Below are 26,434 nucleotides of genomic sequence, written 5' to 3'. Positions count from 1 at the left end.
TTTGGTGTAAATTTTATTTACTATCCTATCATGAGACCTCATTTTGCTGTGGATAGACAGCATGTGATAATCTGCTCAGTTGAATATTTAGCCACCCACTGGTGAATTCACACTAAACTAGGCAAAGAACTTACTGTATATAAGCATTATTAAGTTGAAGTCTTAAGATTTAAGAGGCTTGTTGGAGCTCACCAGCATTTAAAAGACTTTACTTTTTGTCCTCAGTGTGATCTGGAACTTGACCTTAAAGGGACTCTTTTATGAAACGTTGGCACTTATATAATAGGTTTGCATGTAAGTGATTTAAGGGCTCTTTTTATGATTAGATTTATGGCCCCTTTTAGAGCTTGGCTCATTAATTCTTTTCAGTCTCAGCTGCCGGTGTCATAGCAGGGAGGCAAGCGAGGTAATATTGCTTGTTTTGTCAGTTCTGCAGAGCTGGGCACTTGACCCTTTTTTGCTGGTCAAACCCCCAGCCTCCGGCCAGTATCACAGTACAGTTCCGGCCTTATTCATAAATATTGTCGGCCCTCGACTCCGTTCCACAAATGGGCATTACTACTCCTGTCTACTTCAACCTGTGAAAGTATAAAAGCGTTTGCACAACAGGTTAGATTTATTGACATCAAACGTGAGCTCATGTGATCGCCTCCACAAAATCCAAAATACCACGCTGATCTCGTCTCCACTCACACAGGCTGAAGCGGACAAGAGTAAGAACGTGCATTCGAATGCTGACTGGTTATATTTCGGACATTTAGCTACGCTAATCTTTTAAGTGTGAGGAGGAAGCCAGGTATGGATGTTTACACCTCCTACCCCCACGGGTAACAAGAGCATGTTCTTTGGCAGTGTAAAAATTAACAACACTGCTCAGGGAAGCAATTAGCTTTTCAACACCCTGGACTGATTGCCAGCCAATCGCAGGGCACACAAAGACGAACAACCATCCGCACTCAGAAATACACATGGGGGGGTTTAATCGACACACCATGTATGTTTTGGGAACGGGGGAGGAAACCGGACTACCCGGAGGAAACCCAATCAGGCACGGAGAGAAAATGGAAACGCCACACAGAAAGGCAGACTTGAACCCTGGGCTCTTCTGAACTGTGAGGCTATCGTGCTAACCGTCAGTCACTTTGCCGAAGAGTTTTATTAAATGCACAAATGTCAGAAATGTAGGTTTCTTTGCCTGCCGTAATGGCAATGCTAACCAACTGTGGAAGCTCTCTGCGAACCATGTCGTGTGCTGTAAGATGTTACAAAAAAAGGAAAAGCATGCTAGAACATTTGAACTTTATTTGGGGTTAATCAGAGGCATATTTTAAACTTCTGAAAACAGACAAAGCTCTGGTTGCAAGAGACTGTGTACACATTATCTTTGTTGCTTATTTTTACTGAAACAGGTTTTAGGTCATATAAATGGGGGGGGGAAGATTACATTTTATCTGGGTCTTTTTTTTTTTTTTTTCAATTACGAAAACCTGGCATTTCAACACGTGTGTACAGACTTCCATTGTATGTATGTACATAATTTTTAATGTTGTGAGCAACTGTTTCAGTTTTTTTGAAAAAGTGAACCCCATACAAAGATTCACGATACACAAAGTTCACAATTTCATTATTTGATTTACGGTACTTATTCATATAATTTTGATAATTATAGCTGGCAGCTAACAAAATCATCATATCCCCCATTTCAATAGATTGGATAAACACAAATCATTTTTAATACATAAATATGAAAGCAAATAGCCAGCACAATATTTGTGTCTTAAACATAACACGCTTAAGTTCATAAAAACTCTGTCAAGAACTCAGTTGCTGTGATGGCCAGAATTAATATACTTGATTCCATTGCATTAAAAATATACATATCTGTATAAAAAGGCTGTCGCTATCGGGGTGCATTCTTATATTTGTAGTATTAGTTGTAGGTGTGACGTTTGCTGCCAGGCTCTTATGGAAGTAGAAGACCTTTAAAAAAAACTCTAAAATGATCATTTAGTTCATTAGCAATAATAATACACATTTTACATTCATGTTTTAGGGATGCGATATTAAATCGATCTACGGAGGACAAATTGATTGATTGTTTTGACAGAGTGCATTCGGAAATATGCTGTGAGCGCGCACTAACTGTTCGATTACAGACTGACAGTCCAAATGGTAACTGTTTAAACATGAGATGCTGACTGATTTATGCGTTCAGAAATTATTGGGTCGGTACTGTGCCTTGCCTCGCTGAAAAAAAAATCTCTAAGTGGTGTTAGTGAGTCAGAATGAATTTCTGAATGCACGCCTAATTGGTCAAAAAAGACGATTTTGATTCTGAGAATACAGGTTTTGTATAGTAAGATGTTATTTTGTCATGCCAGACAGCCAACTGAGTTTAAATAAAGATTGAGGGGTTGTGCCTTCTTCTTCTGCCATCTGTCGGAAGAGGCTGCCTGGCCGGAAGCTTTCCTGACTGTCTGCTGACAAGGATGGAGTAGGCTGCAAGAAAGAGCAAAAACATCTTTTTTGTCACCTTAAATGTTGAAAAGTACAGAAAACTATTTAACACCAAATGCTGTGATTTAGTGCAGGGTAGAAACAATTCCCTTTTGGGGGAAATTTTGTCTAACAGCAGCCCACTGAGCAACTTTGCTGGTGCAAAATGCATCATCACAGCACATGAAGAAATTAAGATGTACTGAATAGCTTATCCAAAAACCATTGATTACATGAGAGTCAACTGTAAACATTGGGACACCAATTAACTGTATCGGGCACAGTTTGTGTTTTGGATTGGATGTAATCATTTGCTACAATGTCTAATTGTAGCAGCGGATTATGAGTGACTGCAGATCATGATAACCTCAGCTTTGATTTTGTCAACACATGGAGCTACTTTAACTCATTCACTACCAGCCGAGTAAAAAAAAAAAGAAAGGATCTTTGACGTCTTTAGCCGTCAATGGCAGTAAATGAGTTCAGAGCACGAACATATAAATAATTACAAAGCAAAACAGCATTCCTTTTCATTCATCCAATCGCAATCACAATTTTGAATTAATTAACTGCATGATGAAACTTCGCAAATGCACCAAGGGAAATCAGCCCCTTGACTAACACGACAGCCAAACAAGCAAACACCAACACGCAGAATTTAAGCCATACTGATGGACTTGCCTGGGTGTCTCGCACTCAAAATCTCTGGGAAAGTTGAACAGACCACATTTCAGCGGGATTAAGCACAACAATGAAACATGTCAAAAATGAGGCCAAACCATAATTGACAATGTTCTACAGTGGGTTGAGTCGAACTAACAAGAGTAGAGTTGTAACTCACCAACTGGTGTGGTTCACTGGAGCCTTTGGAAGTTGACTTTGATTTACGCGTATCAGACATGCTGAGAGGCAACAACCCAAACCTGTGGAGGGTAAAAACAATGGGAAATTGGGTATAGTGTCTCAGTTACACTACAAGCGCGTCTTAATTTAAAAAAAAAAGAAAAAAAAAAAAGGTAGAATATTATGAAAACGTTTTGTTTTGTTGTCAGTCCTTTCATTAAGTCAAACTCATATTATCGTTCAATTACACAATACACATACATTGAAATACAAAATAATGACATAACGATTGACCCCAGCTATCTCGTTCATGCTCGGATATTCAAAGATTGTGTTATATAAGAATAGCAATCGGCGGATGCCCAGTGACATACAGTGTTGCGCATCTTTGTGGCTTTTTGGTTTTATACATCTAAATTTCTTGGGAATGGTTGTTGCAGTTTTAAGCGCCTTGGGAAATCAAATTGGGTTACATGTTAATTTTTGTTGACAATAACAATACCTCCTCCCCAAAAATCATGAATGATAAAATAAATTGGCTTATCATTTAAATTTCACAGTGACCGCAGAAGTTTCTTGACAGCACTCTTTAAAGAGACACTTGGATGAGCTTAACATAGGCATTTATATAAAATGTAAACAATGATATCAGTACGAAATTCCTCCCCCCTAAAAGACTTCAGTGATTTCATTTTTTTCTTGTGATGAGATTTACGACAAATCGGCACACCCCTTTTTGGCTTGTTATTTTTTTCCGGTTTCAGCGTCAACGTCACAGCAGGGAGGCAAGCGTGGTATTATTGCTTGGTTTGTCAGTTAGGTTGTGTAAAACGGTGCCCGATCACCACCAAAATTCAAATGCACATTTCTACTATTGTCCACTTCAACCTGCGAAAGTATAAAAACGTTCTGCACAACAGTTTGGATTTATTGACATCAAACGTGATCTCATGTGATCACCTCCACAACATCAAAAACAGAGTTGATTGGATTGATTCTGAAAACAGGATTGATTCTCCACTTACACAGGTTGAAGCGGACAAGAGCAAGAATGAACACACAAAAACGCCAACTGGTTATATTTCGGACCATTTAGCTACATTAAATAGTCATGTCAACTCTCAGGAGGCCGACGGCGGCTGGCAGCAGGCAAGCGTGGATCTTTATTTCAGTTTCCTGATCAAATAATATATAAATTGAGCTTGTTAGTAAAAAATGTTCTGATTCACCTCACAAGGGTCGCGGGGAAGGTGCTGGAGCCTATCCCAGCTGTCACCCTGAACTGGTTGCCAGCCAATCACAGGGCACACAAAGTCAAACAACCATCCGCTCTCACACTCATACCTAGGGGCAATTTCGAGTGTCCAATCAACCTGCCATGCATGTTTTTGGAATGTGGGAGGAAACCGGAGTACTCGAAGGAAACCCACGCATGCACAGGGAGAACCCTTTAAGGACTAATTTTTTTAATTCATACTCTTGTGTACCATTGAAAGTCTATTTTCATGTGACTCAGACCTGATTTGGGTGTTGGCCAGTGGAAGGATGTTGTAAGGTTCCTGAGTGTTAACGGTGCTGCTCCGCGGGGCAAACTGCTTCTCTGAGCCAGTCACCAGCCCAAACAGCACCTGAAAACAAACATAACATATACAGAACATTAGGAAACAAATATCATTAAGTCCACCCTTTGTTACAGGTTTATGAATGAAAGTTTAAAGTGCAGTACAGATGTTCTTTGGGACAGACGACTGAGATTTGCATTCAGTGGTGGTGTGAACACATCCAGGTCAAAAGGGTCAATGTGGCTCTCGAGCCAATCGCAGACTTGTTGCATCCTGAAAGACAACATACCTAGATTTTAGATCCTTTTGGAGTGATGCAATTCTACGACTACTTCTTGCTTCAATTGTATTAATTATTCAGCAGCAATAAAGGTGGGCTATACTGTATTTTACATTTTTTTTTTTTACATTGCAATATTATGAAGGGTAAATTAGAGGGGTGTGACATTTTGAGACCTCAACAGAATGTTGTGCAAACAAAGAAAAACACCTTGATTGGAAGGCCCCTAACAAATTTAAAAGAATAACAAGAGCGAGTTGGTATAGATTTGTGTGCCGACTGAAAATCAATTAGAACGGAAGCATATTGCAAGGCAAAACAAGGAATCATAGTTCTTTCCTGACTCGCTCACGTAATATACAGTAGAATCTGGAAATTATATTTTTGTATCATAGTAAAGAAAGAGCACAAAAAGTTTAGCTGTTTTTGCAAATTCAAAGTGGATGCAGTATGAAGTTGAATGAAAATATTTTTTTACCTTTAATTTTATATTAACCAATAACATGAAGGGATGCAATTTATACCGTGATATGAATCCTGGGCAATATCGCCCAACCCTACCTCAAATGACTTAAGTAGTTAACGTATTGATGTTTCAAGTAGAGACTCAAACTTTGTGGTATCAGAGGCAACGACAGCTCAAATGTTACCGATGCCTTCCCCATCTCAGCCGATATAATGTCAGTCTCTCCAGAGCAGGAACAGTGCTGTTTGTATTTCAGTGTATTTTCGGTTGGGAACAACAGCCAAAGCATACGTACAGTCGTCAGAATAATCAGCATTACACTACCAAAAGACTATTACAAGAAGCTCATAAATCCACAGGTTCGTCATTGAAATCATTTTGAAAAGGTTCCAAATTACAAAGTACTTACAGTGGTTATAATAATATCATAAATCAAGTTCTGCTTATTCTCTTTATGAATAAACATTTCCTATTGAAGTAACAATCCTTGGTTTTTGTTTTCCCCTTTCCTACCTTGGCGCATGGCAAAGATTGATAAACATAGCCAGAAATGCTTGAGATTTTTGTTGATACTCTGAAAACAAACACTAAACACGTTATTTTAATAGACAGATTGCTCATCTTGTGAAACTGGCTAATCGGTCGCATAAATCCTGATAGCGTCAAGTCAGATTTTGACAGTGTTATATTTGACTTCATTCACTCAGCTAAATGTTGCTGCCTATTTCTATATACCGTATTTTCACGACCATAAGGCGCACTTTAAAGTAAGGTCATGAAAATATGGTAGTCTTTAACGTGACTACTTGAACTGTTTCTACCCATGCATTAAATTTTGTAAATGCCCCTTGAGGCTGTTTTAGTTTCTTCCAGTACTTCGTGTGCATACTACGATTAATATTGATGTGGATGTTGACTTTGACATCTACTCTACCATGTTACCTGTGGTCTTGATGAGATTTAGAGGTCTTGCCTTCTTCCAAATTGGTAGACAAAGTGGTGTTAAGATAACGAAGGTCAAACATCATCTGCAATGCTCTGTTTTGAGTCATTGGAAATGCACCTTCCTGAAAACAGACAGCCAAGTCATCACGAATGACTTGCGTTTCGAATTCCAGCATCATCATTTTGAGAACTTGTGTGAGTTACCCTGGGTGCTTGCTGTGTGAGGCTTTGGTAGTGCTCCAAGGCTTGATCCAGGCAGGCTTGCAGAAGCTCCTGCAGAGTGGGTTGTGGTAGTGCATGACCACCCACCCTGTTCACCTCAACACACAGCTCGAAGAGCAGTGACTGGACAAACAAAGATGCCTGCAGAAGGTGGAAACGTACTTTAACGGTTTTCAATAGTCTCAAATTAATTGAAGGTGAAGTCGAATGGCCGACCTGGACGGGAAGACGAATTTTGGATGTAACACTGCTCCCCGACTCAGTCTCCTCTTGGATCTCAAGATCTTCCCAATTTGTTGCATTTGCCAAGATGGCACCAGCAGAATCTGCATGAAGAGCCGTTCGAAACGTCTCCAGCAACCTCTGTAAAAAATAAATAAAATAAATCACAGGACATCATTCAAATTTCAATCTGAAACAGTCAACATGGACAAACTATGAAAACAGTTATTTAACTGTGCCATATTACACCGACAAGTGTTTTTAATGTTTTAGTTGTGCCATTTAACTACCGTACATGAGAATCAAAATGCTGCGAACATATGTATTAATGATTCAGTTCAGTTTGAAACCACTACAGCCCAAGTTGCGGCTGGTCAGTTACTGTCTACTGCAATTGAGTAAATTAGAATTCAAACTGCACATTTACGCCATTAAACTTGTTCAATGCTGCCAATATATGCACTTTTTCCATTTCACCACTGTTTAATTCTAAACTTCAGTCCCACAATTTAATTTAATTTAATTTTGGGGAGCCTGTTCACCAAAATCAGTCAAATGACAAACAGCATACTAATATATAGCATCGGTTCATTCACCATACCTCCTAGCTAAATGTAAGTGTTGAACAAACAACTTGTCTCACTGTCATGGTTAGGCATATTTAAATGAGGTAGAACGAGGTATGCGAAAAACACAATTTTTGATATGTGCTGACTTTTGAGAGAGTAGAGCTCCAGATTCGGTAGGCTTCCATGCTGCAGCTGAGAAGCTCCTCCTTTAGTTCTGCCCACTTGGCCTGAGCAGCGCTGACCTGTGGGGCCGCCTTTCCTCTGCCCAATTTCTTGCTCGGCCTCGGGGTCACTTTGGCTGTGGCCTCGCAGCAGCTCTGTTGTCCCAAAATGCAGTGTTTGAGATTGGGACACAGTTCCCCCATGGACTGACAGAGCCTCGCCATGAAAAGGACTGAATTCAGGCTGGCCGGGCTAGGATCTGGCGAAACTGTTGCTAATTCGGAACGAACAGCAGAGAGAATGTGGTGAACGCAGGCCAGGCAGCCTTCTCGTAAAGCCTCCTCCACTGCTGGCGTGTCTGTGAAGCGGTTGAAGGAGGATGATGACGAGCCCTCAGTAGATCCTGATGATAGGATTGTAACGGATATGGAGTCAGAGCCTGTTCAAAAATAAGTCGCAATAGTCTTACATTTTTTGCTAATTTTAAATAAAACAGTTGTTACACCAAAGACAAAGCATTGAAAAAATAACACTAGGATGCTGAAATTTCGAATTTAGAACACGAAGTTTAAAATAGCAACATGTTGTCATTTCGAAATGATTACTGTCATTAGTGCATTTTGCCGACACGTGGTAATGTAATTTCCTCCTCCTAATGAATGAAAATTCACCCCCCGCCTAAAAATAAAAAAGGAAAGACTGATTTTCAGCCCCACCGACCTGAATCCTTGGACGGAAGATAGTGCTGGAGGTCATCAAGCCGTGTTTTCAGCTTGGCGTCCATGGAGGAACAAAAATTTTGAACGCACGGTGTCAGGGCCCGAGTCTTCATGGCCAGACCACTCCTTTGCTGTTGCTCCCCCCTCTGTGCCACACTGACCCAACCCGCATTACTCGGCAGGTCCCTTGGAGACTCCGACCACAAATAGGAGGACACGTCTACTTCGTACTGGGCCTCCCGGCTATTGGCGGTCTGTCCTTCAAGATCCTTCACAGCGCAGGTGAGGAGCTGCACCGAGCTCATTGAGATGCCTTCAGTTTCTTCTTTGGTGATAGCCTTGTGGATAATGAATACATACAATGAAATTAAACATTCAGGGGCTACATTTTTAGCATGAATGCTAACCTGCAAGCGTTGAAGGAAGAGCTGTTGAAGGAAGTCATCCCAGATGGCCAGGTGGCGCTCCAGCAGCCGCTGGCACACTGTGTTCCAGTGCTGATTGATGGAGTCGGCGGAAAGGAGGTCCCAGACAGCATCTCTAATTGCAGCCAGTCCCTTCAGGCTCTTCACGTAGACCAGAAGGCTGCCAACACCATGGCAGATGTCCTCCTTACATCTGAAAGCAAGTGGAATTCGGATGGCATGGAAACACAACATAGATTCTTATCATTCTATCATAAAATTAATAAGCAAGATATAGTAAACATGTCAAAAAGTGAATTGCAATGCTCAAAAGAAATGAATATAGCATCTTGAATTTATCTTAAAATGTAACCTTTAAACAACAATACATCATTTGCTAGAAAAAAAATGTCTGCACAAAGGACAGCAATCAATCACTCACATTTGTGAGAATATTTTCAAGTATGTAAATCAGAAGAAGGAAAGGGGAAAAACAGATAGACAAGGTAAATATTTCTAATAAATCCAGTGACGTGTTGTGATTTATGCAAATTGATCAACTGATGCTTACGTATCAATCCATTGCTGTAAGGTGTCCCGCAGCTGCTCTCTCTGGATTGGCTGTGCCAGGGTGCGAAGTGTCGGTTGAAACTCCGTGACAGAGGAGGGCAGGTACTTGAACCAGCTTCCTGTACTTGTGTCTTCCTGAAGCATATTTTTTCCTTTAGCTAATGAGAAAGACAGAATTGAGGGCTGGGATTGTTCAGGACTTCATTGTTCAGCAGCTGCATTTGAAGGCGGGTGACATCAGAAATTAGCACAATGGCTGTCGCAATTCGATGCCTCCTTCAAACGCGGGTTTCTTTTTTCACAGGATGCCTTACTACATCGCTGCCAACCAGGATTTTAGAATACCTATTTGGGCAACATTACTCAGTTATTAAAATTATTTAAATATGGACATTATAAATGCAAAAAAGCAGGTTTTAACTAATTTTAGCATTTAATACCGTACTGTCTATGAAAAAGAAAGGGTGCATGGAAAAAGCCTGTCCCTGCTGTGTAACTGTGCGCAACAGTTTTCTGACTACAGTAGAACCTCGAGTCACAAATGACCTTTTTTATGACCATTTCAAATTCCATGCACTTTTTTGAAGAAAAGTTTCCTCCAGTTACATGCGTTTAAATGCAAACTGCCTCATCATGGATAAGCAGATGGATCTGTTTCGCGAATCTCACTGTATTTAACTATGATTTAATCATCATCATCCATTAATTTATTTACAAATGTTCTTGTACTATATCAAAATAATGAAGACAAAGTCAACAGTTATGAAAATCAATAAAAAATGACAAACTAGAATAACAGGGTTGGAAGTGTAATCAACCCCGTTTTAATAATTTGTAGATCTTTACAGCCATAAATCTTTTCGTATATGTCTCTATTAACTTTGTACACCTAGTTTGGGAAATATTTGCCCATTCTTCCTTGCAGAATTGCTCAGTCGACTTGTGTAGGGGACTGCAAAAAAAGAAGATAGTCCTACTTATGTCAAAAAGGTATTTATGACCCATGATTTATGACCCCTATAATTTACGACCCCCAATAAAAGTGTTAATGACCCAAATAAAAGGTGTTTATGACCCCAATAAAAGGTGTTAATGACCCCATGATATATGACCCCCATGATTTACGACTTCTGGGCAACGTCATAGCCTTTCCCACGGCCAGGTACGTCATAACACCGCCCATTTCCTGGTACGTCATAACCCCTCCCATTTCCTGGTATGTCATAACCCCTCCCATTTCCTGTCACTTCATGTATGGTTGCCATCTTGGTTTGTAGTTCTCAGCATCCGCCATGCTGTTTTGTAGTAATCTGTGGTTGCCATGTAGGATTGTAGTCCATGTTGATAAGAAATAGCATCCGGCTAGGTTAGATATAGCATGTAGCTATGCTAAGATATAGCATGCTGTTAGGCTAATTTATATAGCACCTAGGCTAAGATATAGCATGTAGCTAGGCTAAGATATAGCACATAGGCTAAGATTTATCATCCAGCTAGGCTAAGATATAGCATAGAGTTTAAGATTTAGCATACAGCTAGGCTAAGATATAGCACCGAGTTTAAGATATTGCATCCAGCTGGGTTAAGAATTAGCATGCAGCTAGGTTAGGATATAGCATCCAGCTAGGTTAAGACCTTTGTACCGACATTTGCAAATCATTAATGCATTATTACTTTTCAATGGGGGTCTGAAATAATCATATATCATATAATCGTTGAACCAATAAATTTGGACGGGTTATTAAACAAACCATATTAAAACGGAAGGAAAGTAAACATACTTACCTTTGTGAAATGTGTCTATATTTGGACATCCGGGTAGCAAAGCATCCCCTTCCTTTGCTGAAACAAGTTACCAACCACACGGGTTATTAAAACCTGGCAAAGAATTCCTTTGTAGAAACAGGCCTCGGCATGTTACCAACGATACAAGCCAGGACATGTACCCCTTGGGCCGCCTATAATTGGACAGCCGGACGACGTCATTTATCCCGCCCCCTGTCTCAATCCAGAATAAGTAAAGCCCAAACCACGCTCCAGACAGACAAGCCAATTTTTTCCAGCTGAAGAGCCATACCTACACCTCATGAAAATGAAGATGCTCAGAACAAGACGCCTCATGGCCCTCAACACCACCACCCCGAGAAGGGTGTCACCCATCAGGGCACCTGATTGGGTCGAAAACAACATTGCAGAACTCTCTTCAGGTAAACAATGCAACTATTTATGAGTTATATTTCTATAATCCATATCTATATAATATTTAATAAAAGTGTTTATATATTGTATTGCAGATAGCGGTATAGACGAACCTACACTCGACCATGATCTGACTACGGTTGAAAAAGTTGTCGAGGTAGAGACCGTTACAACTCCAGACAGGAGCCGTGCTGACACCCCTACAAATGTAGGCGAGGACCAGGTTGAGATGCCGGGTCCAGCACATGCAAACCAGGCTGTGCCATCGTACTCTACATGGTTTGACGTACCTACTACCGTCCCATCCTCGTACAACACCTGCGAGCCGTCATATCGAGGATGGATCCGTCCTGATACTATGCCATCGACCCCTCCGATGACTCCCATATAATCTGCTGAATCTTCACAAAACGATGAGGTACAACGACCCAGTTGGTCCGATCAAGAGCTATCAAACAACGAGTATGACTCCTCTAAGGTTCACACTATGACCGAACCAAACCCCAGCCCTGCATCTATTCCCGAGGGTGATGTGCAACATATGTCATGGGATGATCCTCCTAAGGGATGGGTTGATATGGATGTTGTAATAGTCATTAAAGCGGCGATTCTTTATATTCTCAATCGCTTTTTGCGAAGGTATCAGAAAAGACAGGGTTGTTTGCATAACTATGTTCATCTTGGGGATCATTTTTATATAAGAATGCATTATGAACGTATAATACCGATCCTTTGCAACAAACAGTTTTTGCCTTGTATTCACTACCTGCTGGAATTGTGTTCTGTAAAAGCGGATAAATAAACGGTCGAACGCGTTGCTGAGATCTTACTGGTGGAGTTAGTACTCGTACAGAACTTACCGGCCCGACTTGCAGAAGATGAGAACTTATGTAACTTACTCCTTATGATAAACCGTGATCAGCGTGATAGTTTTGAAGAATGCATTATGCAGAATATTAACTTTTAATAAAAATGGGTAATGTGTTGAGAAAGTTAACGTTTTTTGGCTACAGAAGCCATGGATGGGTAGATATAATAAATAGAACAATTACATATAATCCTGATGTTGATGATAAAGACCCTGTCACTGAAAAAATTTTATTGTTTCTGCAAAAAGTGCGTGTCATGTCTATGACGCTTTTTCAAACGCCTTGGGAATCTTTTGTGCAACACGTCATATCTGTGAGTCGATCGGGTTTTGCCGGGACGTTTCAAAATGTTTTGGAAAATTGGGAAAATGAGATAAATGTAGGTCATGTACTCACCATACTTACGCTGTTTAACGATGTGATGAGATACCGTCTCCGTCATCAACAACCTGTGGAGGTCGCGCATGAACTGAAGATGTTTGAATATATGTTGGAAGCAAAAGTTAATTCTTCTGTTTTAACCATAACTTATAGACTTTTTACGACTTAGAGATTTCATATCATTATATAGATGTGTGTGTATAACCATATTTAAACTTGTCATGTTTTTTTTTTTTCTTATGTCACCAGCATGTTTCATCTTATTAGCACGACTCACAAAGTCATTACCTTGCTGTGAACCAATAAAAATAGATGTTTGTAAAAAAGCAGCATTTGTGTCTGTGTGTTTAGATAAATACTGGTGTGATGATTGAAACTAAATCATAAGCCATCATGAGCGTGTTGCAGAAACTCCTTCCAGCCACTGGGTGTTCGAGTCGCGATGTTTTTGCCCGTCACAGTAATCTGTCTGAGTAAATCGGTCATATGAGATCCTTTTATCGGTTTATCTTGATACATAAATTCGTGACGAGGGGTCCAACTTCTATGAGCGTCCTTGAGTTTTCTCAAAACATAGTTGCCGTTTTTCCAATAACGAGTCGAAACGTTTTGCAGGATATCGAACCAGGACTCAGTTTCACCCCCCACCTTTTTGTCTTGCACTTCGACAACAGAGCTCTTTGAAGGGTTCAAGACTTGTGGTGTTAGTGGTAGGGCCATTGCCAGGGGTCGTTCTTCCTTTTCTCATAGTTTGAGAAGAGTTAAATAACGGTGCAGTAAAGACTGATACTTTGTTATTTTTTCATGCGGGGTTAACGATCGATCTTCTAAAATGGCTTTCATCTTCACATCCAAAGCCTGTTCAGCCGTCTGTCTGATGGTAGGTTCGGGTTTTTTCAGTCGTTCCAGTTGTTGAGGCGATAGAAGAAACATCTTCTGGGTTGCTTTCAAACTCATGATGGTTAGTTTTTGTTGATTAATCCTTCTAAAAGATTACCTAGGAGGGGTACAACAGTCCCCAGCAGAGGAAGAATAAATCCGCCCCTATGAGTCAAAGCGGCGCGTTTTTTCTTCAGGCTCGTTTTTTATGGACCAATAGTCTAATAATTTTCTTTTGTTTTTCTAATTTCTTAAACTGTGCAGGTGAAAGGGGTATATGGCCTTTAACAGATTGAAAGCGATTTCGCACAATACCTTGATCAAAGAGGCTGGACCCCTGGTCAGTATGTCTTTACGCTTCTTGGTTGAGGCTTTAAACAGGGTCTTGAGGAGCGGAGCGTTTGTTTTTGAAAGCTTAGACATGTTAGCTTTTGGGGATGTAGACGGTAGGCCACTGATCCGGAAGTACACCCGTCCTCAAACGATATTGTTCTGGACAAGAAGGATTTAAATCCACCAATAAATACCCATGAGCGTCTTTGGTAGCATCTTCAAAACTTTCTAAAAAGTATTTTTTCTTCGCTGGGAATATCTGATTAGCCAAAATACTGGTTTGTAATTTATCCCGAGGATTTTTGAACAACACCATGTAGTTACTATTCAGACTAATAGTACGACTATATTTACCCTGGTGGAATACATTCTGAGTTAACAACATGACACTCATATTTCTATGATGTCTATATTGGGTAAAGATTCTCACCACTTCCGGGTGGTCAGGGGCTTGGAAAATCAGATCGTCGAGGATGATCAGATGAGTCTGATGTAACGGAAACAGGTTTTTGTCCTCAAAAGACTCCGGGACACCTTTTATGAATTTTATGTTTTTAATCAGCTTTTGTAATTGGTTGTACATGGGTTGATACGAGGTATAAATCCATACAATGTTATCAGGTACAGCTCTCATAACATGATGACAGTCTTCCAAAACACGTTTCACAAAATGTGTTTTCCCACAACCACTAGGCCCCGAGATCAAACACGAAAAAGGCACTTGTAGACGTGAATCGAATTCGACCTGTGATAATTCAATTTTCTCTAATAACCAAACGGGACACTGCGACCGTCTGGCAAAAGCCTTCGTTTGTCATAGACCACCCTAAACCTTTTGACGAATGAGGTGTTTCTGACGCGAAACCCCTTTTTGTCGCGAACGATGCTGTGTTGTGGGGTTTCAAGTGTGTGCGTTGGTCTCGTTACCCTGTGTTGTGTGACCTATGTAGCCCTCCACTAAGTCTTTGATACTGTCAAAGTTGAAGTTTTGAACGCTTCCGTACGTCTGTGTGATGCCTTTGACTTTCATCACCGTTTTTTTAGTCTCTCTGGTTTGATAGGCATAGCTTTTGGGACCTGCCGAAACAAATTCTTGAATGCTGTCACCGTCCAATTCATCGGTCAGATCACCGAGATACTGTCCTAATTTTAGAGCCGTTTACCCATCTTTGACAACGTAGATGAGGCTGTCTGTGTCTGTGTATAGAACCCCCTCTTGTAATTGCTCCAAAAATCTGTACATGAACAATCTCGCATGTGCTGTTGTCAAGCAAGCCACAAAGATGTTTGAGGTTTTGGAGGGTCGTGAAAGGATGTTCTTTTTGCCGCTGTATTGAATCATAGCGGTGTCGGTGCTGATGAAACCAAAGTATTCGATCTCGTACAAACCCGAAAACATGATTTTGAAAAAATCTTCGGGTTTGTTGGTCAATTTTGTCTGCCTTAAATTATCTCTCTGCCCATATTTTCCCCAGAGAGAATTTAGACAAAGTTTAGAAACCTGTCTCTTACCAGGATTCACTTTGATGCGTTCAGGATCCAGCCGGATACCTTGATGTGTCATGTAATCATTGATGTATCTGTCCCTCCCCTCCTGATCAGTGACATTGGATGGATAGCCAGAGGCTTCCTGCTTCCCCTTGAGGAAGGTGTTCATGTAAGCTTTAAAGATGTCGTCGCTCACTGTTTCGAAATGCCACACCTCCACAATTTCAACCAATCTGTATCCAAGGTCAAGAGCCTTGTTGAACTCAATGGTCACCCAAACACCAAGCAGAGCTCTGCTCTCATCATCATGGTGACACGATGAGGTCTGGTTGTTGATTTTGGCGCACGTTCTACAAAGAGGGAATGTTAGTTTACCTTTAGCTGTTTTGTAAGGTAACAAAGGCAGCAAGAGACCTCGTGGTGGGTAGACTTTGGCTTTGATCAGTCCAAAATATTTGTGGGGATCGTCAAAATCTTGGCGGATAATGATCGGATGACCGAGAGGGTAGGCACAGTTGCTGTTGACAAAAGGATACAGAGAGGTGACATCGACATAGAACACTTGTTCGTTTGGAGTTGCCGTGTATCGCAACGTAAACACGCTGGTTCTACCCCCGAAAAGAGCCTGACGGGGGGCGAGTGGGTCAGGATGTTGATAATCAAGCAGGAACTCTATAACACCCGGATGTGTTATTTTCATGTTGACCCAATCATGCTCTTTCATCACAGTGAGACGTACGCTCTGGTCCGATTTCAAGGTATCGAGTTTCTTTTGGCTGATGTCAAACAATTCTTGAAAGGTTTGTTTTGTCAAAGGGAACCGCTCGGTCGGTGTAAAACAGTTGGGGCAACCGTGGTAAAAACAGCCTAGAAATTCAAAAACATGTTTTATACCGTCTATTTCGTCCACGGTGTAACGACTGAGCTGTTTTTCACCGCCATTCAGAGCGTGTTGTATCGGCAGTTTTTGACTGTGTATGATCCACTGCCAGGATGGCCGAGTGGTCTAAGGCGCCGCGTTCAGGACCCAGTCTCCCCAGGAGGCCTCGGTTCGAATCTCGAATTTCCCCATTGTGGGACTAATAAAGGGAATATTAAATACTGGATGGAAGCGTGTGAGAAGGCTTTATGTTGACGCCTGTAATCATCGGGTGATGCTATAGCCAATGTGCGAGGTTGTAGGTAATTGGTACGGAAAACACCCATGCAGGCTGGCGCTATAGTGACAAAATTGAATGGATCAACGCCTGTCTCGTTTAGAAACTCGTTTCTAAATTTTGTGCAACCCTCGGCGAGAATGTCAACATCGTTTTTGCAGTACATCAGCGCTTCCTTCCTGAAATTAAAGGTTCCCCGACACTCTTTTTTATACCATTCAAGGAATTTGGCGCGGTTAGCCGCCGACATGCGGTCTACCCCATATTCGGTGGGTCAAGGGTAGGGGCCCACGTAGTCGAGATTTTCCAGCTTGCTAAAGCGGTGAGGAAAATAGCCTTTACATTGATCGTCAAAACCTAAAGTTTTAGGCATCGCGCTCAGCGGCATGGGTAAAAATGACAGAGAGTCGATGAATCTGAGACAATTTGACTCTAGCCTGAGGCATAAGATTTTACTGCCTGTCAAAATGACTTCGGGCGTGAGACCTATACTGATCATCGCTGTTGCAATGAGCTGGGAATCAAACGAGCGGGCGTTATGGGCTATAAGAGTGGTCCCTTTGTAACGCGGATTTCTGAAATGATTGATGAGTTTTATGGCACAATCAGGCCCCACCCATTGATGCTCTTCCCCTTGGAGCAATTTTGTACAGACCATAAAGGGTTTGTGCGTCTTTTCAGGATCCTCCTAGATTTCAAAATCATAGACGACGATTTTAGCCCGATTTTAGGTCTTGTTTTGCGAGTGGTTGGATTGATGACGATCCTTAGTCACATCAACATCTTTCAAGGCTGTTTTACATGAGGCGCATTTAGAATTAGAATTAGAAATCCCTTTATTGTCATTGTACTCAAGAGTGCAACGAGATAAAAGAGCTCCCCTCTCCAGTGCAATACAGCAAATACAGACAAATATATAAATTAGATAAATAAGAGAGTGCAATGGAAAATAATACTGAATAGAGAATATAAAAACACATCACGATGCTGTTCTGCAAGGTAAGGGTGGTCTTGTGTGTGTGTGAGAGTTCAGAATAGAGATGGCTCTCGGAGAGAAACTGTTTCTCAATCTATTGGTCCTCGATTTGATGCATCTGTAGCGCCTGCCAGAGGGCATCAGGTCGAACAGGTGGGAGTTTGGGTGGGTATTGTCTTTGACGATATTGAGAGCCCTGCTGAGGCACCGGGCGGTGTAGATGTCCGACAGTGAGGGGAGAGGGCAGCCAATAATGCTTTGCGCTGTTTTGACTGTCCTCTGGAGCCTCACTCTGTCCGCCTCAGTGCAGCCGCTGTACCAGGTGGAGACACAGTACGTCAACAGGCTCTCGATGGACGAGTGGTAGAAGGCCAGCAGCAGCTTCCTGTCCAGGTTGAATTTCCTGAGGACTCTCAGGAAGTGCAGATGCTGGTGGACCTTCTTTACCACTGCTGTGGTGTTGTGAGTCCAAGAAAGGTCATCGGAGATCTGTACTCCCAGGAACTTGAACGTGTGGACCCTCTCCACACACACGCCTTCGATGCAGAGGGGGGGCGGTACCGTCTTGTTCCTCCTGAAGTCGACGACGATCTCCTTTGTTTTTGCAATGTTGAGTTGCAGTCTGTTGTCCTCGCACCAAGCCGTCAGCCTCTTTACCTCCTCTCTGTAGGCTGTCTCGTCACCTTCCGAGATCAGACCGACCACTGTCATGTCGTCAGCAAACTTGACGATGGTGTTGTTACCGTGGGCCGGGCTGCAGTCGTAGGTGTAGAGGGCGTATAGGAGAGGGCTCAGCACGCATCCTTGAGGGGAACCGGTGCTCAGCGTGCGGGTGGAGGACGTGTAGGGGCCGAGCAACACAGTCTGGGGTCTGTTGGTCAGAAAGAAAGATACTTTTATGAAATATTATATAGATATGGATTATAGAAATATAACTCATAAATAGTTGCATCGTTTACCTGAAGAGAGTTCTGCAATGTTGTTTTCGACCCGATCAGGTCCCCTGATGGGTGACACCTTTCTCGGGGTGGTGGTGTTGAGGGCCATGAGGCGTCTTGTTCTGAGCATCTTCATTTTCATGAGGTGTAGGTATGGCTCTTCAGCTGGAAAAAATTGGCTTGTCTGTCTGGAGCGTGGTTTGGGCTTTACTTATACTGGATTGAGACAGGGGGCGGGATAAATGACGTCGTCCGGCTGTCCAAATATAGGCGGCCCAAGGGGTACAAGTCCTGACTTGTATCGTTGGTAACATACTGGTTTGAGACAGGGGGAGGGATAAATGACATTGTCCGGCTGTCCAATTATAGGCGGCCCAAGGGGTACATGTCCTGGCTTGTATCGTTGGTAACATGCCGAGGCCTGTTTCTACAAAGGAATTCTTTGCCAGGTTTTAATAACCCGTGTGGCTGGTAACTTGTTTCAGCAAAGGAAGGGGATGCTTTGCTACCCGGATGTCCAAATATAGACACATTTCACAAAGGTAAGTATGTTTACCTTCCTTCCGTTTTAATATGGTTTGTTTAATAACCCGTCCGAATTTATTGGTTCAACGATTATATGATATATGATTATTTCAGACCCCCATTGAAAAGTAACAATGCATTAATGATTTGCAAATGTCGGTACAAAGGTCTAAACCTAGCTGGATGCTATATCCTAACCTAGCTGCATGCTAATTCTTAACCCAGCTGGATGCAATATCTTAAACTCGGTGCTATATCTTAGCCTAGCTGTATGCTAAATCTTAAACTCTGTGCTATATCTTAGCCTAGCTGGATGCTAAATCTTAGCCTATGTGCTATATCTTAGCCTAGCTACATGCTATATCTTAGCCTAGGTGCTATATCTTAGCCTAACAGCATGCTATATCTTAGCATAGCTACATGCTATATCTAACCTAGCCGGATGCTATTTCTTATCAACATGGACTACAATCCTACATGGCAACTACAGATGACTACAAAACAGCATGGCGGATGCTGAGAACTACAAACCAAGATGAACCGTACATGAAGTGACAGGAAATGGGAGGGGTTATGACATACCAGGAAATGGGAGGGGTTATGACGTACCAGGAAATGGGCGGTGTTATGACGTACCTGGCCGTGGGAAAGGCTATGACGTTGCCCGGAAGTCGTAAATCATGGGGGTCATAAATCATGGGGCCATTAACACCTTTTATTGGGGTCATAAACACGTGTTTTTGGGTCATTAACACTTTTATTGGGGGGTCGTAAATCATAGGGGTCATAAATCATGTGTCATAAATACCTTTTTGACATAAGTAGGACTATCTTCTTTTTTACTGCGATCTTCAAGTCAAGCCACAGATTTTCTATTAGGTTTAAATCAGGGCTCTGACTTGCACATTCAAAGACATTCACCTTCCTATCCTTAAGCCACTGCTTCGTCCTTTTGGCAGTATGTTTAGAATCATTGTCATGTTGGAAGGAGAATGACAAGCCCATATTCAGCTGTTTAGCAGACGGATGCGAGTTTCCCTAAAGAATTTGAGTGTACTTGGCAGCATCCATTTTCCCTTCAATCCTGACCAATTATCCAGTGCCGCCTAAGGAGAAACATCCCCACAACATAAAGCTGCCTATACCATGCTTCACGGTAGACATGGTGTGTTTTGGATGGTGTGCTGTGTTTAGTTTTCGTCAAACACAGCGCTCGTAGTTCAGTGCAAAAAGTTCAATCTTAGTATCATCTGACTATAAAACCTTTTTCCACATGGCAACAGCAGCTTCCAGATGGGTTTTTGCATAGCGGAGACAAGACTGTGTATGGCACTTTTTCAAAAAAGGTTTCCTTCTTGCAACCAGTTTTGTTTTTGGCAGGCATTTTAGATTTAGTCTTAGTCTTTTGGACGAAAATGCTTAATAGTTTTCGTCACATTTAGTCATTCCTAATCGTGATAGTTTTAGTCTAGTTTTAGTCGATGAAAACTCAAAAAGATTTTAGTCTAGTTTGAGTTGAAGGAAACGCCCCCCAAAAAAGTTTTAGTCTAGTTTTTGTGAATTCAGGCAGCGAAAACTCAAAAAGGTTTTAGTCCGTTTAAGTTCAAAATAGGTGTACTAGGTTTCCACACAATAACAAAGACATTCTGATCGACTACTAAAAGATGCATTACAAACGGATAAAATGGGAACAGTGGAATCAATGCTCATTGCTCCAAAATAAGCCAAGAACCAAAACATTTTATTTGCCAACTTTTGTGGCTTTATTTCACTTAAAGTAACAGTAATAAGTAATAAACTAAATAAAAACGTTTGGAGAACATAGTCTTGTTCTAATACAGTAGCACAAGTACAAACTCTATCAAACATCACAGCCTGCTGTTATCAGAGCAAAGTAGCCTACCGGCTGTCACTGTCGCTATGGTCCTTCAAAGGAAAGCGTGTCAGTGTGGGCGAGCCAAGACCAATGACCGCAGACGTGTTCTTGATTTGTTGTGCCAGTGTGTGCAACCATGTGTGCGACGTGTGCTGTCCCAGTGGTGGGCATGCCCTAACGAGTATAGCTTACACCAGCATTGCAATTTTTAGACAGATTACATGAACAATAGGAAAGGATGTCATCAATTTTGAATGTCTGATGGACCACACGCCAACAATTTCGTTCTGTCTCGTCTCGTCAACGTATATATGATGGTTTTCTACAGGCACTGTAGTGACAATATATAATACTTATTGTTTTGATTTCACGGTTATCACAGATATTTCATACCTGCAGATGCAGCAGAGGTAACATTTTCCAGAATGGAAAAGAGCAGGCCACAGCTAAGGGTTGTATCTGCAGGCCTGGGCCCCCCCTCTGGGTGCATGTAGAAAACAGCATACGCTTGAAACAAAGTGGTCACCAGCAGTTCCACAAGGCTGCACACTTGAGCCTTGATACCAGCACCTGAAAAAATAGATTTCAGTAAATAAATATATTCTGAAGCTTATACATAGAGGCTGGGTCATATATGTTAATTGCAACATTTCAAGCTCCACAATGCTTCAACCATGACCAGCAAGTTGTTTTAATGCTGCCATATTTGGGAGCATCCCAATTCTTTAAAATGAGCCACCATGGAGGAGCTGGAATGACGAACCACTGATGTTACCTTTGAGAAAGTCTTTTACCTTCTCAACAATGCTGTATAAAAGCGGGGGTGACGTGACCTTAAAAAATAGTTGTAATCTTTTATTTTGGTTATCCCTTGATTGTTTTCATTTAATTATCACCATTAGGTATGTAATGGGATTGTAAACATTGTGGTTTCTTGGTTTCAAACTTCTCATATTGCTGTGGGATGTCATATCATAACTTCATTAATATAATACATGCCTGTGTGTTTTGCTACATTATCGGTCTGTATGTGTAACTACAGCATTTGGATGTGAACAATTGATTTTTGAAGGCACATCCCTAAGTTCAAATGCTAATACTTGCCAGGTTGTCAATGGGATTTTACAGCCCATCATCTCTTAGCAATAAGCAAGCGATTTTCGGAAACAAAGCTAAAGCAAGGTTTGTGTTATATAAGTATGTAATTATTTTCGTTGTGTGTTCAACTAGAGTGTCAAAAAGCATCTTAAAGTACACTTGCGGAATGTAGACCAACATACGTCTCAAGCTCGTCCTGCAAGCAGCAAAGGTACATTCAGGGTAGTTCGAGAGCAGGGGTGGGGAAACTTTTTGATTGGTGGGCCACAATGGGTTGTAAAATTTGACAGAGGGGCCAGACCAGGAGCAGATGGATGGAGTGTTTTGGTAACCTCACCTCAGAGAAAAAAAATGCATTTAATTTTAAATGAAAGTGAACAAAAGCATTACAACAATATATACGTCTTTGAAAAACCATAGTATTTAGAAAATAAAACATTAACAAGGTTTATTCATTTAATTTTTTTCAAGTTTGGCGGGCCGGATTAAAACTTTGAACGAGCCACATGCGGCCCCCGGGCTGTAGTTTGCCCACACCTATTCTAGAACATAGGAACTTCCACACACACACCGCACCAGGGGAAATATCAATTGTTTTTCTTTTATTACAGATTATTGTTTGCCCTAATCCTAACTAACCCTAACACCGTGAAGATATCATACCATAGGATTTTGATATTCATCCAATGTTTTAGCCATAGTAGTAGTAAAGACATGCTGTTATAGTACCATGTTGGGGCTGATTGAGCAACTGATGGATGGAGGCTTTCCGTGCTAACAGGAAATCAGCAAGTGCCTGGCGCGGGGAGCTGTCCTCCAGCAGCATCGTGGACAGGAGGGCCTCGGCAATGGCTTGGTCAGACACTGCCCGACCTCGCAGCAGAGACTTGCTGTCTAAAAGAATGGTGGATCTGGAAAAAAATGTCACAACTTGGCTTACTCATTATTAGTTCTATAGCAATAAACGTGAAGTCTCATGTATTCACCTTGTTTATCTTAATCTCATGGCTGACCTTGAAGCCATATTTTCAAAAGTATTGCTACTTTTCTATTAGACAAGCTGTGGCATTTTGATACGAAGGAACTACGTCAAAGTGACTCATCTGGACTAAGAGACAAGCTTTGTACATCAGGGAGGAGCTAGGTTTAGATCAAACAAAAGAAAGTGTCCTCAATTCATTTAAAGAGCACTGTAGGTGCATTTTTTTCATCAAATTAAGTAATGGATTACTCCTGCATGCCATTTTTAAAGGTAATGTTGTAAGATGAGTTTGAAATCAGACTGTACTTTTAGGCTTATAGTTTGTGTATACTTAATTTAATTTAATAATTATAAACCCTTTTAATGGGCAACAATTATGGGGTTTTGGGTTTTTTGGGGTTAGGGCTCAGTCACTTTAACTTTATTCGATGCAACAACTGTAAATTAGTCTTTGTTTCACAATAAACGTAAATGGAAAAAGTAGCAAGTACCTGAAGTGACCAGTTGTGGCTACTTGACGGACAAGGATAGGGAAGCGGGCCAGGGCAGGACTGTAATGACCCCCTGTGGCAGCTTCCAACTGAAGGAGACTGTGCAAACGGCAACACAACAGGTAGAGACGAGTTGCTTGAAGGTACTGAGAGGCTTCCATGGCACTCCAGATCCGCTCGGGAATCTCCAAGAGGAGCTTAATCTGAGAGGCCATCCTGTAGAATGTGTCCTGCCATTGCTTCTATTAGACAAAAACACAAATATGTCTAAACAGATTTGCAAGCATTGTTAGTCAGTGTAGTTTAAACCTATCATTTTTCTCAAGTTTTCTTATTTTTTCCAACAAACTGCACAATAATAATAATAAAAATAAGATTTTGTTCAATATAATTTTAAATGCTTCGTCTGACGTCTGATGCACTTCCATTCAAGAACAATTATTTGACTTCAATTATTCATAGAATGTCAAAAAGAGCATTTTTCCATGGCCTGCTAGCACACTAAAAATGTTAATAGTGCTTCACTTGTGGTACTCTGAGCATGGATGTAAACTTGTAGTCGTCCCACTAGTCAGCAATTGCAACAAGAAAGAATAAAACTCTGCAATTTCTGTATGCGAAGTGCAAAAGTGAAGGGAGCTATTGGCCAGCAAAGATTTAGTTTAGTTGTTTTTTATTGTATTTTTTTGGCATTTAAATATTTTTACTGTGTAAGTTTTAGGTACATTTTGTTGTATATGTATTTATTTGCATTTGCTTTTAATGTTGCTTTGTTTTACTGTGCTGTGTGCAACCAGGTTGGCACTGCAAATTAGAATCACTTCTCAAACGCCTATCTAAACAAATAAAGGTTAAATAGGTTAAATAAATGAGTCGTTCTACAAAAACTGATTCGTCTCATTACGACAAGCAAGGTACAAGTACTTAAACAATGTAACGCACTAGTAGGATGCTCATATTGCCATGACAAGGTTAAAGAATCTGAATGACGACTAAGCTTGATTCTTATTTTGCGCCATACTATTTTTGGGTCAGGTTCCACGCCGACGCCGAATGTATCAAGCACTCCCCTTCAGTCACAAGAACGGTTGAAGTATCGATCATAATCAATGTTTAGATTCGAATATCAGAATGTGTTCATTGATAAATGATGTTACTCAATGTTTAGTAGGTGCAGCAAACAAAAAACAGAGGGGCACTAGGTTTTGGTTCACCTCCGGAGTGCGTGTGTTGACGCAGGTTTTGCCTTGTTTTAGTTGGTGGCAGTACTGATACATGTCCTGGATGGACTGGACAACACTCGCCGAGCTCTGTCTCATCTCGCCGATGGTGTCTGCGGCGTCAATCAAGTCCCGGTAGCGCTCCCCCACCATCTGCCTCAGTTCCTCCTTCTTCTGCTCGATCTCCCCGCGGACTTTCCGCTCTATGCCACGGATATCCTCGGTGCTGTAGCGCTCGAACAGGACCACCGGGTCCTTGATCTCCGATATCCGGAGAGAAGACGCCGGTTCATCAGGCATTACTCCTCTGAAACAACTTCACACAGCTACGATTAAATCTAAACCGGAAATGAAATAAAGTCTACTTCCGCTTTGTACGTCAGCAAAGTTATAGTCATTTCACTATGCTTTTCTCCATTTCACTATTTTAAGTACTTGTCATCTCGTGAAACGTCATCAGTCACGGCCTGAGTATTGCTCCAATTTTCTTTTATCTTTATTTTTTTAGAGTATTGCGCCAATTGAAAGTACGAATACAGCAAGACTGCACGACATGCCCGGATGTTGCTCTTGTTTACTGGCGCTAGCATACACTAAGGATGTATTGGTTACTCGCGACATATGATACGCAACTCGCGGCTGAAGCCAGGGGGCAGCCATCTTACGTTGCCACTATAACTGACAACTTTTGTTATTATTTCGCTGAAAACACTGTTCAAATTGAGCATTTCAGGCTGGGATCCCTGGGACTTATTACAACTTCTCAAAAACAAACTTCACTGTGTGTATCGACTGTTCAGAGTATACGGTAACACCACACCTGTTTTTTGCGGTTAATTGAGACCGGAATGCCCTGTGAAAAGTGAAAAACCGCCAAGTAGAGGTTGACATTTTTTAATTATTACTATTTTTTGGGGGGTGGGGGGCGGGGTTTACACCTTTACATCGTTTCAACCCTTTGTAATAGTCCCCGGTCGATGGTACGTTGGAACATTGGCTAATAAGTATATTAAAGTTGAATTTTTAATCCTAAAATCGTCTTATCTTAACCAGAATCCCATGGTGCATGTCAACCAAAGATCATTGTTGATGTTATTCTGCAGAGCAAAATGCACATGACCCTTTTTTGTCGGTCAGTCCCCGCCCTCCGGCCTTAATCTCTGTCCTGTTCCAGCCTCAATCCCTCGGCCTTGTTCATAAAAATTGTCAGCCCCCGACGCGCCTTGGATGAGTCCCATGGTATGTACAGAGCCTCTAATCAATTCATATCTTTCAAGCAATGCGTCTTTCTGCAATATGACTGTATTTTCTTTTTTTTAATATATATATGTTGGTGGACGACTGGTTGGCAGAATGGCTTCACAGTTTAGAGTTGCAGTGTTCGATTCCGGTTCCGGCCTTCCAGCTACTCTGGTTTCCTCCCACATTCCAAAAACATGCATGGTGGGTTGATTGAATTCTCGAAATTGCCCCCTAGGTATTAGTATGAGTGCGGACGGTTTCGTCTCTGTGTGCCCTGCGATTGGCTGGCAACCTGTCCAGGGTGTACATTGCCTACTGCC

The 26,434-nt window shown here is 41.5% G+C and overlaps 1 protein-coding gene across 4 annotated transcripts; it reads right to left on the bottom strand.

The window, feature by feature from the left end:
- Positions 1-1,282: 1,282 nt before the first annotated feature.
- On the bottom strand, positions 1,283-25,410 carry cog1 (component of oligomeric golgi complex 1). Of its 4 annotated transcripts, XM_088317023.1 has the most exons (16): positions 24,867-25,409; positions 23,653-23,894; positions 22,909-23,090; positions 21,475-21,651; positions 9,462-9,618; positions 8,894-9,104; positions 8,488-8,824; positions 7,752-8,206; positions 7,031-7,177; positions 6,797-6,955; positions 6,590-6,714; positions 5,066-5,174; positions 4,858-4,967; positions 3,338-3,419; positions 3,178-3,201; positions 1,283-2,499 (listed from the first exon to the last, which is right to left on the bottom strand). In XM_088317023.1, the coding sequence occupies exons 1-15, from the start codon at positions 25,170-25,172 to the stop codon at positions 3,193-3,195; spliced, it is 2,808 nt and encodes a 935-aa protein (XP_088173149.1). In that variant the 5' UTR covers positions 25,173-25,409; the 3' UTR covers positions 1,283-2,499; positions 3,178-3,192. The 4 variants fall into 4 exon arrangements, with proteins under 4 accessions (XP_088173149.1, XP_088173147.1, XP_088173146.1 ...); XM_088317021.1 differs by lacking the exon at positions 3,178-3,201 and having other exon boundaries at positions 23,653-23,891; positions 24,867-25,410; XM_088317020.1 differs by lacking the exon at positions 3,178-3,201.
- Positions 25,411-26,434: the final 1,024 nt, after the last annotated feature.

Source organism: Idiotropiscis lumnitzeri, chromosome 15 (assembly GCF_059441095.1).
Source record: "Idiotropiscis lumnitzeri isolate Australia: NSW breed Sydney's pygmy pipehorse chromosome 15, RoL_Ilum_1.0, whole genome shotgun sequence".
NCBI classification, from domain to species: domain Eukaryota; kingdom Metazoa; phylum Chordata; class Actinopteri; order Syngnathiformes; family Syngnathidae; genus Idiotropiscis; species Idiotropiscis lumnitzeri.
The sequence above is the reverse complement of the archived record's forward strand: the minus strand, read 5'-3'. Positions and strand labels throughout refer to the sequence as shown.

What these genes read in the sequence shown, in the direction of transcription:
- cog1 (XM_088317020.1), bottom strand. Translation starts at nt 25,172, where the DNA reads ATGCCTGATGAACCGGCGTCTTCTCTCCGGATATCGGAGATCAAGGAC. An exon ending in GCTCAATCAGCCCCAACATG is followed by an intron (nt 21,652 to 22,908) that starts GTACTATAACAG and finishes CTATTTTTTCAG; the next exon opens with GTGCTGGTATCAAGGCTCAA. An exon ending in TCTTCCGTCCAAGGATTCAG is followed by an intron (nt 8,207 to 8,487) that starts GTCGGTGGGGCT and finishes ATTTTTGAACAG; the next exon opens with GCTCTGACTCCATATCCGTT.